Source organism: Hypomesus transpacificus, unplaced genomic scaffold, assembly GCF_021917145.1.
Source record: "Hypomesus transpacificus isolate Combined female unplaced genomic scaffold, fHypTra1 scaffold_61, whole genome shotgun sequence".
NCBI lineage: Eukaryota > Metazoa > Chordata > Actinopteri > Osmeriformes > Osmeridae > Hypomesus > Hypomesus transpacificus.
The window spans coordinates 1190821-1203514 of NW_025814034.1; the positions used below are offsets into that span (position 1 = coordinate 1190821).

At 47.0% G+C, this 12694-nt stretch overlaps 1 protein-coding gene across 1 annotated transcript; it reads left to right on the top strand.

Annotated features, from left to right (window-relative positions):
* The first annotated feature begins 7565 nt into the window (after positions 1 to 7565).
* LOC124465902 (cell wall protein RBR3-like) lies at positions 7566 to 12211 on the top strand. Its single transcript, XM_047017550.1, has 3 exons — positions 7566 to 7954; positions 10596 to 11374; positions 11619 to 12211. The coding sequence occupies exons 1-3, from the start codon at positions 7870 to 7872 to the stop codon at positions 11973 to 11975; spliced, it is 1221 nt and encodes a 406-aa protein (XP_046873506.1). The 5' UTR covers positions 7566 to 7869; the 3' UTR covers positions 11976 to 12211.
* The last annotated feature ends 483 nt before the right edge of the window (positions 12212 to 12694 follow it).

Sequence of the window (12694 nt, forward strand, 5' to 3'; positions counted from 1 at the left end):
CATGAAAATCTCTAGATCCACCTCTGCTCCTCTTCTCCCCCATCCCTCTCTCCTCCTCTCCCCCATCCCTCTCTCCACCTGTCCTCCATCACTCTCTTCCTCTCTCCCTCTCTCCTCCTGTCCTCCATCCCTTTCCTCCTCTCCTCCATCCCTCTCTCTCATCCTCTCCTCCATCCCTCTCTCCTCCAGGCTTCCTTGTTACAATAACAAATGGGCCCAAGTAGGATGGTTGCCAAGCAACTGACATCACCATTTACAACCTAAGGAGGAGGGCACCTCACTTCAGTATTGTGTGTGTGTATGTGAGTGTGTGTGTGTGTACGTGAGTGTGTATGTGTGTGAGTGTGTGTTTGTATGCATTTATGGAGTGTGTAAGGGTGTGTGAATGTGCACAGTTTAGTACAAACAAGCTTGCTTTACACTTTTTCCCTACTGTACTCATACTGTACAAAATGAAAAGCGCTCTTTCTCTCTCTCTCTCACACACACACACACAGATGGGAGGCAGATTACAGGGTAATCGTGTAATTGGGTTTAGATTTAGATTTTAGAAACAGATTGAGAGATTTCATTCTGGCCAGAGATTATCAGATAGTTAGCAGCTAGCTATCTAGTTAATTTACGCCCATGTTTAGCACAAGGCTACATACAGCTATATTACCCCTAGCCCTACATTAGCACAAGGCTACATCCAGCTAGATTAGCCCTACATTAGCACAAGGCTACATCCAGCTAGATTAGCCCTACATTAGCACAAGGCTACATCCAGCTAGATTATCCCTACATTAGCACAAGGCTACATACAGCTAGATTAGCCCTACATTAGCACAAGGCTACATACAGCTAGATTAGCCCTACATTAGCACAAGGCTACATCCAGCTAGATTATCCCTACATTAGCACAAGGCTACATACAGCTATATTACCCCTACATTAGCACAAGGCTACATATAGCTATATTACCCCCTACATTAGCACAAGGCTACATTCAACTGTATTACCCCTTAATTAGCACAAGGCTACATACAGCTGTATTATCCATACATTAGCACGAGGCTACATACAGCTATATTACCCCTACATTAGCACAAGGCTACATACAGCTATATTAGCCTTGACAAACTGATGATCATAATTCATGTTTGTTGCCTTAGGTAACTACCTGTGTGGCGTGTCTATGTGTGTTGTGCATGTGTATGTGTGAAAGTGTATGTATGAGTGTGTGTGTGTGTGTGTGCATGTATGCGTGCGTGTGCTTGTGTGTGTGAGTGTGTATGTGAGCATGTATGAATGTGAGTGTGTTTGTGAGTTAAGAGAATAAGTTAATTTGTGCATGTGTGTGTTTATATGTGTGGACGTATGAGTTTATACATGTGTATACCTGTACTCCTGTACTCCCCCTCTCTCTCCCTGTACTCCCTCTCTCCCTGTACTTCCTCTCTCTCCCTGTACTCCCTCTCTCTCCCTGTACTCCCCCTCTCTCCCTGTACTCCCTCTCTCTCCCTGTACTCCCCCTCTCTCTCCCTGTACTCCCTCTCTCTCCCTGTACTCCCTCTCTCTCCCTGTACTCCCTCTCTCTCTCTGTACTCCTTCTCTCCCTCCCTGTACTCTCTCTCTCTCCCTGTACTCCCCCTCTCTCCCTGTACTCCCTCTCTCTCCCTGTACTCCCTCTCTCTCTCCCTGTACTCCCTCTCTCTCCCTGTACTCCCTCTCTCTCCCTGTACTCCCTCTCTCTCCCTGTACTCCCTCTCTCTCTCTGTACTCCCTCTCTCCCTCCCTGTACTCCCCTCTCTCCCTGTACTCCCCCTCTCTCTCCCTGTACTCCCCCTCTCTCCCTGTACTCCCTCTCTCTCTCCCTGTACTCCCTCTCTCTCCCTGTACTCCCTCTCTCTCCCTGTACTCCCTCTCTCTCCCTGTACTCCCTCTCTCTCTCCCTGTACTCCCTCTCTCTCCCTGTACTCCCTCTCTCTCCCTGTACTCCCCCCTCTCTCTCCCTGTACTCCCTCTCTCTCCCTGTACTCCCTCTCTCTCCCTGTACTCCCTCTCTCTCTCCCTGTACTCCCTCTCTCTCCCTGTACTCCCTCTCTCTCCCTGTACTCCCTCTCTCTCTCCCTGTACTCCCCTCTCTCTCCCTGTACTCCCTCTCTCTCTCCATGTACTCCCCCTCTCTCTCCCTGTACTCCCTCTCTTTCCCTGTACTCCCCCTCTCTCTCCCTATACTCCCCCCTCTCTCTCCCTGTACTCCCCTCTCTCTCCCTGTACTCCCTCTCTCTCCCTGTACTCCCTCTCTCCCTGTACTCCCCCTCTCTCCCTGTACTCCCTCTCTCTCCCTGTACTCCCTCTCTCCCTGTACTCCCCCTCTCTCCCTGTACTCCCTCTCTCTCCCTGTACTCCCTCTCTCCCTGTACTCCCCCTCTCTCCCTGTACTCCCTCTCTCTCCCTGTACTCCCTCTCTCCCTGTACTCCCCCTCTCTCCCTGTACTCCCTCTCTCTCTCCCTGTACTCCCTCTCTCCCTGTACTCCCTCTCTCTCCCTGTACTCCCTCTCTCTCCCTGTACTCCCTCTTTCTTCCTGTACGCTCTCTAATCATCACCGTCACATCACCCCTTTCACTCTCTCTCCCTCCCTATCTTTTCCCCTCTTCACCTGTTCTTAGTTCTATTTAGATTGAGTTTGTAAACACTGATACTAAGAATGAAAGCTAACATTTAGCTACTATAGCTATCAATTAGCCACATTAGCTATCAATTAACAAAGGCTGTAACCCAGAATAACTCAAACCCAGAATAACTCTAACCCAGGCTAACTCCAATCCAGAATAACTCTAACTCAGGCTAACCGACCAAGGCTTACTCTGACCCAGAATAACTCTAACCCAGGCTAACGCTAACCCAGAATAACTCTAACCCAGGCTAACGCTAACCCAGAATAACTCTAACCCAGGCTAACAGACCAAGGCTTACTCTGACCCATACTCATTCTAACCCAGAAAACTCTAACCAAGGTTAATTTACCCAGGCTAACTATGACCAGAACACATAAACACACACACCAAAATCTCTCAAAGCACAGACAATCAGAAGATAATGAGATGATAAGATGCAATAAACAATAACTAGAAATAAACAAGCACACACACACAGGAAAACACACACGTGTCTCTCTCTCTTTTCCTCTCTCTCCCTCTCTCTCTCTCTCTCTCTCTCTCTCTCTCTCTCTCTCTCTCTCTCTCTCTCTCTCTCTTTCTCTCTCTCTTGATTTCCATCTTCCTCTCTCTCTCTCTGTCTCTCTCTCTGTCTATCTCTCACATGCACACAACATAGTCGCAGATACAATCTCAGTTTTCTTACCTTTGTGGTGACTATGCAGAGACAGTCCATGACCATGCACACACACCGCACACACACACACACACCCACACACAGGTATCTGCCCCACACCCTCCCCCTCTTCTCCCCCTCTTAGTCCGTCAGTTCAGCCCTTCTCCTCTCCTCCTCTCCTCCTGCGTATCTCAGTCTCATAGTGAAGGATTCAGCGGGAGAGGAGGGGGGGTTGTGGTGGGCGTGTTCGGAGGGGGGATGAGTTCGGAGTGTTCGAAGTGCGTGACAGAAAGGAAAATGTAGGGATGAGAAAAAAGAGATGGAGGGGAAAAGGGGGAGAGAGGCCAAGGTAGATGAATGAAAGAGAGGAGAGGAGAAAAGAGGGGGAATGGGGGAGGAGGGAGAGGATGGAGCTCTGGACTAACTACTTGATTACCATGACAACAAGCAAAAGATTGATAAACCTCAGACATAAAAGGGGAGGAGGATGGAGAGAATGAGAAAGAGAGGAAACGAGGGTAGAGAGAGCAGTGGGGGGTTGGGTTCTGTACTGTTACCATGGTGATGTGCAGCTGTTGCCATGGTGATATGCAGCTGTTATCCTAGCAATAAGGCAGCTGTTGCTAGGAGACAGTGGATGGTGTTGCCATGTGGATCAGAACATATAATGTAGAGACTGTGAGTGCGGTGTGTGATTGTGCATGTGTGTGAGTGTGTGTGAGTGAGTGAGTGAGTGTGTGAGTGAGTGTGTGTATGTGTGTGTGTGTGTGTGTGTCTTACCAGTTCTGTGTTTTGGTTCTCAAACACTGTCAGCTCATAGAACTCCTGGATGTCTGTGGAGATATAAACACACTTTCAGAATCACACACACACACACACAGACACCACACACACAGACACCAAACACACACACACACACTTTGTCGAGCACATCTAATCCCAACATGTGGAGGATAATCTGACCAACCAGAGAGCTGATAGAGTTGTGATGTCACAGCTCTATCCTCAGATTAGTCTGAGAGAGGGGGAGGGGAGGAGAGACAGAGAAAGAAGGAGTGAGAGAGGAGGGAGGGGGAGGGGAGGGGAGGAATGGAGGGAAGAGAGAGAGAGATAGATAGAGAAAAGAGAAAGAAAAAAGGAGTGAGAGAGGAGGGAGGGGGAGGGGAGGCGAGGAGAGAGAGATACAGTAGGAGAGAGATAGAGAAAGATGAGTGATTATAATATATATCTCATATGGCACCAGGTCTGAGTTTACATGTGTGTGTGTGTGTGTGAGATAGAGATGCGTGTGTGAGATAGAGATGTGTGTGTGTGTGAGATAGAGATGTGTGTGTGTGAGAGATAGAGATATGTGTGTGTGTAAGAGAGGTGTGTGAGAGATAATGATGTGTGTGTGTAAGAGAGATGTGTGTGTGAAATAGAGATGTTTGTGTGTGTGTGTGTACCCAGCAGGGCCTGGAACAGATCACTCTGGAAGATGTGCAGTAGTTTCTCAGCCCGCAGCTTGAAGGTGTGGTCTCCCCCCGTCTGACAGGCTTCCATCACCTGCAACGCTTTCTCTGTGTCTGGAGGGGGCAGGGGGGACAGGGGGGAGGAGAGGGGAAGGAGAGAGGAGAGGGGAGAGGGGAGAGGGGAGAGGGGAGAGGGGAGAGGGGAGAGGAGAGGGGAGAAGGAGAGGGGAGAGGGGAGAGGGGAGAGGGGAGAGGGGAGAGGGGAAGGAGAGAGGAGAGGGGAAGGAGAGAGGACAGAAGGAGAGAGGGGAGGGGAAGGAAAGAGGAGAGGGGAAGGAGAGAGGACAGAAGGAGAGAGGAGAGGGGAAGGAAAGAGGAGAGGGGAAGGAGAGAGGACAGAAGGAGAGAGGAGAGGGGAAGGAAAGAGGAGAGGTGGAGAAAAAGAGGGAAGGAAAAGCAAAAGTTCCTTTCAGTTCTGTTGATATCGTACTTTCCCCAAACACACACACATGCACACACAAACAGCAAACAGTCTGCAAACGCCTTTGTAAACCGAGATTTGTTAAAACGTTTGTTAACTGAGACCGTAGGTCGAGGCTTACAAACAAATCGTTTTAACAAATCGAGGCGACAAAGCGTTTGCTGACCTGTCGAAGAGGAAACATTTGGTTTCTTATATACTACAACAAAACGTGGGAAGATCCCAATCAAACACGTTGAATCTGGAGCAGACGCCATGTTGTCAGAGCAATCAGTTTCACTTGCACTTGTGACGTCACTACGTCTCCAAGGCAACATATCAACAACTGTGGAGTTTCAATAACAAATACTTTATTTTGTAATCAGCACAACTCTCTGGTTGGTTAAAAACGAATATTGACCTCTGTGAACATTCGGGAGGTCAATAAACTGATTTATTAACTTTTGAGAACGTCTTCTGGACCAATAGGAACAGCGTATTGGTCCAATTATTACACTAGTATATAAGAAACACATATGCATACATACACATAAACATACACATCTGCAAGCAGAACAAACACACATACAAACACACACCGCAAAGCACAACCAGCTCACCTGTTTTTTTCTACACATATACATTCTGCATTCACACACAAATGTACACATACACACACACACGCCTGCATTCACACACACACACTCAACACCACACATACACACACACTCAACACCACACACTCAACACCACACACAAACCCTAAGCAAACTTTGTAGAAGTGCTCACCCTCTCTTTTCAGTGGCATGTTGTGTCTCCTCCGTGTCTCTCTGTCCTATGTCCAGCTCTGAGCCCCTGGCAAGCAGCTTAACCCTATTAAGGGATTGTGCACAGATGCACCCTGGGAGCAGTAGTCCAACCCTTCCACCAATACTCTAGAGGGTAAGCTCTATACCAATGTCTATCTGGCTGCCTGTTTGTTTTTCTGCCTGTCTGTCTGTCTGTCTGTCTGTTTGTCTGTCTATATGCCTGTTTCTCTGCCTGTCTGTCTGTTTATCTGCCTGTTTCTCTGCCGGTCTGTCTGTTTATCTGCCTGTTTCTCTGCCTGTCTGTCTGTTTATCTGCCTGTTTCTCTGCCTGTCTGTCTATGTGCCTGTTTCTCTGCCTGCCTGCCTGTCTTTCTGCCTGTCTGCCTTTCTGCCTGTCTTTCTGCCTGCCTGTCCGTCTAAATATGTATGGTGTGTTCTAAAGCAGTTCAAGCTGCAATGGAGTGGGTCGTGGACGTATACTTTGGCTTCGTCAAAAAAAACGAACTTCTATTACATAAGTTACCAAACTGCCGATGGTGCACTTTTATTTTGAAAGGTGCTAGAATTGCTAACCTTCTCGAGTTATACAGACAGGACTGGTCCTTCCTACAGGTACATTTTTCGGATCAGAATTGAAATTCTCAAAACAGTAAGTGCATTTCTCGAAACAATTCGTACAAATAGCAAAACACCATGGATTACCTGCAAAAGCCAGTCTCTTGCTCAAAATCCTTGGTTCATCTCTCAAAAGTAAATATTTGTGTCAATGAACATGTCAGTGCCATCAGAATGACAAGTCCTTGTGTCATTGTGTACGGATAAGACAGTCAAATTGCTTAGTCATGTTGTCAATATAACAGTGTACTCTGGAGGGATGTTCTGATGTAAACTATGCGCACATCCAGAACCTTGTGTGTCGTGCGTTTGGGTCCTCAGTACAGCCGTGATAATGTCATTGCGATACAGAAAAGAAAATACTGTAAATGTGAACATAGGACAATCTCCTTAGGGAAAACTGTACATGCAGTGTTGTAGGAATTACAGTGCAGTCTTCCTACACCTCCTGACGTTCCTGTTGGGCCACAAATTCTCATCCACATCACAACAAATATCTTCCCTTGCCATGCAGCGTGGAAAGAATCTTTTAGAGTGTCTTATCTCATCAGGATAGCGCATATGTACTTGGCCTCTTCTTCCTCTTCCCGTTTTGTCCCCTTCCCCTTCCTCCCCGCACCCTCACCCCTCTTCCACGAGGCTGACCTTCCATTTCTGTGTCACAGTATTGTAGAAATGGTACACACTATGTCCTGCTTGGTTCATATGATGGGGTCGACAGAAGTGTCGTTTTCCATTTGGGGGAGCATGTTTTTGTATTGGGGGGAGGTGAACAAGTCATCCGATTTGGGGGGAGTTGACTCGTATTCGGGGGGGAGTGTTTTCATTTGGGGGATATAAGCCTACTCATATTAGGAGGTGTGTTTTGCACTTCAGGGCCACCGTAAATCCGACACAACACCAGCCGCCCCCCCCCTCCTCCCAGGTAAAATGTGGGTCGTGAGGTTTGACCAGTTGAGTTATTAGTTGAAAAGCGTTGCATTATTCCCGTACGCAAGCTCAGCCACTGAGAATGAGGAATCAAATCAAATGTTTTTGTATAGCCCTTTTTACACGCAAGCATGTCACAGAAGCGCAGCGGTAAAACGAAACTGTCCAAAAGAAGCAGAAACGAAACTGATTTCAACATTCTACATTGAACAACGGGGTGACACCTTAAGACTAAGTAGAAATTGAAGCAAGAACAAGTCACAGTGCGCGTGAGATCCACCTCAATGAAGATGAGGACATATCTCGTGCTGTGTGCGCTAGCGGTGCTGTCGATGTTAGACCGAGCGGGGTCAGACGCAGCTTCGACAGGTAGGAGCAGGGCCGGAGTGAGGCCACTTTTCAGCCCGGGATTTTCAGGCCCAAGACCGGCCCACTCTTTTTTTTATGACAAAAGGCTAATATTTTAATTACATTTTATATTTTGCTTGCGAATAGTTTGACAACGCTACAACGATATCAGCTGAATAACTGTGTAGCGGTCTGCAATAACCCGTCAGATTTCGCGGCCGCTCATTGTTGGCTATAAGCGAAAAAACATCGAAAATCTGTTTTCTGTCAAAATTGAGATTTTTGTTTTTGTTTTGTATCGTTAACACCCTACACTTAATTGTAATGTACAAAAAGTATATGATTACTTATGAAAACTGTCACAGTTTTTCTCAATTGCTAAAACACTAAAACCCATTGGCTGAACAAAGCTCTCAGTTGCCTGAACTCATGTAGCTAATTGTGCAGTCTGTTGTCGATACCTTAACCATATCACATGGTAAAACACAATTTGCAGATCTCACTTGGACATTTTAGCAAAACTGTAAATACATTCTCATTATCAAAACACATAGTGCACTCTAATGCACATGTCATCCATACTGTTAAACACAAATGGCAACAATCAAAAATACAAAAGAAAAAACATGTCATTGACTAAACACAACCACTCAAAATTGATTTCATCTGTTTCAAATGATGGACATAGCTAGCAAGTTTCAAACCATGTCGAATCAAATGCTCAGTTTGCCTACTCTTTTGAGTGCTGCAGCAGCCCCAAACAACTGATCAATGAAGTCAGGCTGTTAAACTTAAAAATAACTTGCTGAGAAGTTATTACAGTAATGTAAACAGATTGAGAATCAGTTTGAATCAGTCGAGTTGAGTGTTGATGTTTCCCTCCTGCATCACAATAGAATTAGAATGAAACGGAGTTGAATCTTTGAATGCAGTTTTCTCCCTTATCACTTTTTGACACAGGTCAACTTTATATGGAGTTAGATTAGTTTCATAATTCAAACAAACAAACGCAACACGATTCAAACAAACTTAACACGATCCAAACAAACGTAACACGATTCATACAAACATAACACGATTCAAACAAACAAATGTAACACGATTCAAACAAACGTAACACGATTCACAAATGTATTTCGTGATTCTCAAATGTAACGCGATTCACAAATAAATGACCCTATTACATTCGTTTGCAACCTGACAAACACAAGTTACAAATCCCTGCATTCGTTGGTCTGAATCCCTGCATTCGTTCGTGTGAATCCCTGCATTCGTTCGTGTGGATTTTTGGAACTTTCCTGACGCGCTTAGATTCACAAATGCATTTTTTCTAAAAGATATCCTCTGCAGCCTATCAGATGTCTCCAATTTTAGCCAATCACCGGAGAATGTCTAATATGGGTAGACGGGCTCTGCGTTAGCCTATGAAACACGGAAAATGACTAAACATGAATCCAGCCATTCTCAACCATATTCAATCACGTATGATCATCGGTTTAATAAGATTAACAAGCAACATTTCACCTACATGCTACCAGACGACATTGCTCGTGATCTGAAGGAGACAATGTCCGTCATTATGGCAGGTTGTTGAAGACCACATAGACACGTTAATGTGATTGGCTAAAATTGGAAGAGACGATCTGATAGGCTGCAGAGGATATCTTTTAGAAAAAATGCATTTGTGAATCTAAGCGCGTCAGGAAAGTTCCAAAAATCCACACGAACGAATGCAGGGATTCACACGAACGAATGCAGGGATTCACACCAACGAATGCAGGGATTTGTAAGTTGTGTTTGTCAGGTTGCAAACGAATGTAATAGGGTCATTTATTTGTGAATCGCGTTACATTTGAGAATCACGAAATACATTTGTGAATCGTGTTACGTTTGTTTGAATTGTGTTACGTTTGTTTGGATCGTGTTAAGTTTGTTTGTTTGAATTATGAAACTAATCTAACTCCATAACTTTAAAATGATGTAACTTGAATTGTGATAAAGATATCTGAGTGATTTAAACAGATTTGTATTCAGGAAAGTTTGTAGATTCCAAAGATGTATACCACGCAGAGAGTAAAATGTTCACCATGTGAAGGGTTTCTCCAGGCCGCCACACAATTACGTTGCTAATGCTAATGCTAATCATTAGGCCTATATCTCTCAATACCAGTTGCCACTTGGGTTTGTCCTCTTGAAAATGAATCGGTAAGCTTGGCACATTTGGCAGCATCCTCCTCCAGTGCCTTTATTTTTTCAACCTGGCTTTTCAGCCCCTCCTGGCCTCTTCCTCCCATCCATCTTCCCTGACGCGTATCGTTACGGTAGGGCCACCCGGCCCAGCTATCAGTAGCCTATCTGAGAAAACTTTTTAGAAAAGACAGGCTATGGACCCAACCAACTCTATTTGGGAGGGGAGATCTCCCTCACATGGTACAACCCATGCAGAGGCTGCGATGTCAGAATGCGGAACGTGTGTAGCATATTTTAAGAGAACATAGACTAACGTTACAAATGTCAACAAAACTAATCCTCGACCAGCCCAAAAGTGAAGCGGCCCACCGGGAATTCTCCTGATTACCCACTCCAGCCTTGGTTGGAGCCCCATAATAATGACGATTATTTTTAGGCTGTTAATGTCTCCCTCTCTTCCTCCTCTCTCCAGATCTCCATGGCTGGATGTTCATTCTGTCTCCGGAAGGAACTGTCACCCTGTTCTCCCCCTCTGTTGCTCCCTCCTCCACCCCCTTCCCTTATTCCTCCCCCTCCTCCTCTCCCTCCCACTTCTCCTCCTCTCCTTTCCCCTCCTCCTCCCCCTTGCCTTCCTCCTCTCCCTCTTCCTCCCCCTCCTCCTCTCCCTCTTCCTCCCCCTCCTCCTTTCCCTCTTCCTCTCCCTTCCCCTCCTCCTCCCCCTTGGCTTCCTCCTCTCCCTCTTCCTCCCCCTCCTCCTCTCCCTCTTCCTCCCCCTCCTCCTCTCCCTCTTCCTCTCCCTTCCCCTCCTCCTCCCCCTTGCCTTCCTCCTCTCCCTCTTCCTCCCCCTCCTCCTCTCCCTCTTCCTCCCCCTCCTCCTCTCCCTCTTCCTCCCCCTTCCCCTCCTCCTCTCCCTCCTTCAGTACCACCCTCCCCTACAGCCCCTCTCCCTCCCCCCCCCCTCTACAAGGTGTGACGGTGTGTTTGCGCTACATAGCCGAGACACTAGATGACCTGAACCTGTTCACACTCCAGATCCCAGGCTCATATTTCAGCCTTTCTCTGTCCAGAAACGGTGTTATAGACACACTATCACTGTCCGGCTTCAGAAAGAACTTCTATTCCTATCAGCCATGGACCACATCTCTCTTCTCTCACTGGACCAGTATCTGTGTGACCTGGGAGGCCAGTGGGGGTGTGGCTCAGATGTTCAGGGGAAGTACCAGCAGCGTCATGAAGATTATGGGAAGAACGGTGAGTGGAGGAGGACAGGAGGACAGGAGGACAGGAGGAGAGGAGGAGAGGAGGAGGACAGGAGGAGGAGAAGATAGGAAAGGAGGAGCGGAGAGGAGGAGATGAGAGAAGTAAAGGAGGATGAGAAGAAATAGAACAGATAGGAGAGGACAGGAGGAGAGTTGAGATGGATTAAGTGAGTACACAAAGTAATCTTAACTGAATGTGTTTCTCTGTGTGTGTATGTGTCTCTGTGTGTGTGTAGAGTGTGCTCAGCAGAGGCCCAGCAGTTCTGACTGTGTCAGGGTTCGAAGGTCAGATCTGTGACATTGAGGTGTGGGACGCCCCTCTCTCTTCTGACCGTATTGACTACTACATGAAGGATTACAATTTCCATGGTAACCTGCTCAGCTGGTCTAATGCAGGCTTGTCCACCTCTGGCCCCGCCCTGCTGAGGAATAAATTCCTCCAGCAGCCAATCAGAGCCAATAACCCAGACGCTGGGCCAATGAGAGAGAAGGTGAAGAGTTTGAAGAGGGGGCATAGGGAGAGGATGAGGGAGGGGTGGAGAAGGGGAGGAAGAGATGGAAGGAATAGGGAGAGGATGAGGGAGAGATTGTGAGGGGGTACGTATAGAGTGATTGGATGCAGGTGGAGAGGGGGATGAAGAGGTGAAAGGTTAAGATACAAACAATAGGATATAATCAAGCCTATTACGTTTGTAACAATATGATTATGCACATCAATAAATTACAATATTCCTCAACATGTCTGAAGGAGGGCTATAGAGATGGAGGGATGGAGAGGTGAAGGAGGGCTATAGAGATGGAGGGATGGAGAGGTGAAGGAGGGCTATAGAGATGGAGGGATGGAGAGGTGAAGGAGGGCTATAGAGATGGAGGGATGGAGAGGTGAAGGAGGGCTATAGAGATGGAGGGATGGAGAGGTGAAGGAGGGCTATAGAGATGGAGGGATGGAGAGGAGAGGTGAAGGAGGGCTATAGAGATGGAGGGATGGAGAGGAGAGGTGAAGGAGGGCTATAGAGATGGAGGGATGGAGAGGTGAAGGAGGGCTATAGAGATGGAGGGATGGAGAGGTGAAGGAGGGCTATAGAGATGGATGGATGGAGAGGTGAAGGAGGGCTATAGAGATGGAGGGATGGAGAGGTGAAGGAGGGCTATAGAGATGGAGGGATGGAGAGGTGAAAGAGGGCTATAGAGATGGAGGGATGGAGAGGTGAAGGAGGGCTATAGAGATGGAGGGATGGATGAGATGAAGGAGGGCTATGGAGATGGAGGGATGGAGAGGTGAAGGAGGGCTATAGAGATGGAGGGATGGAGA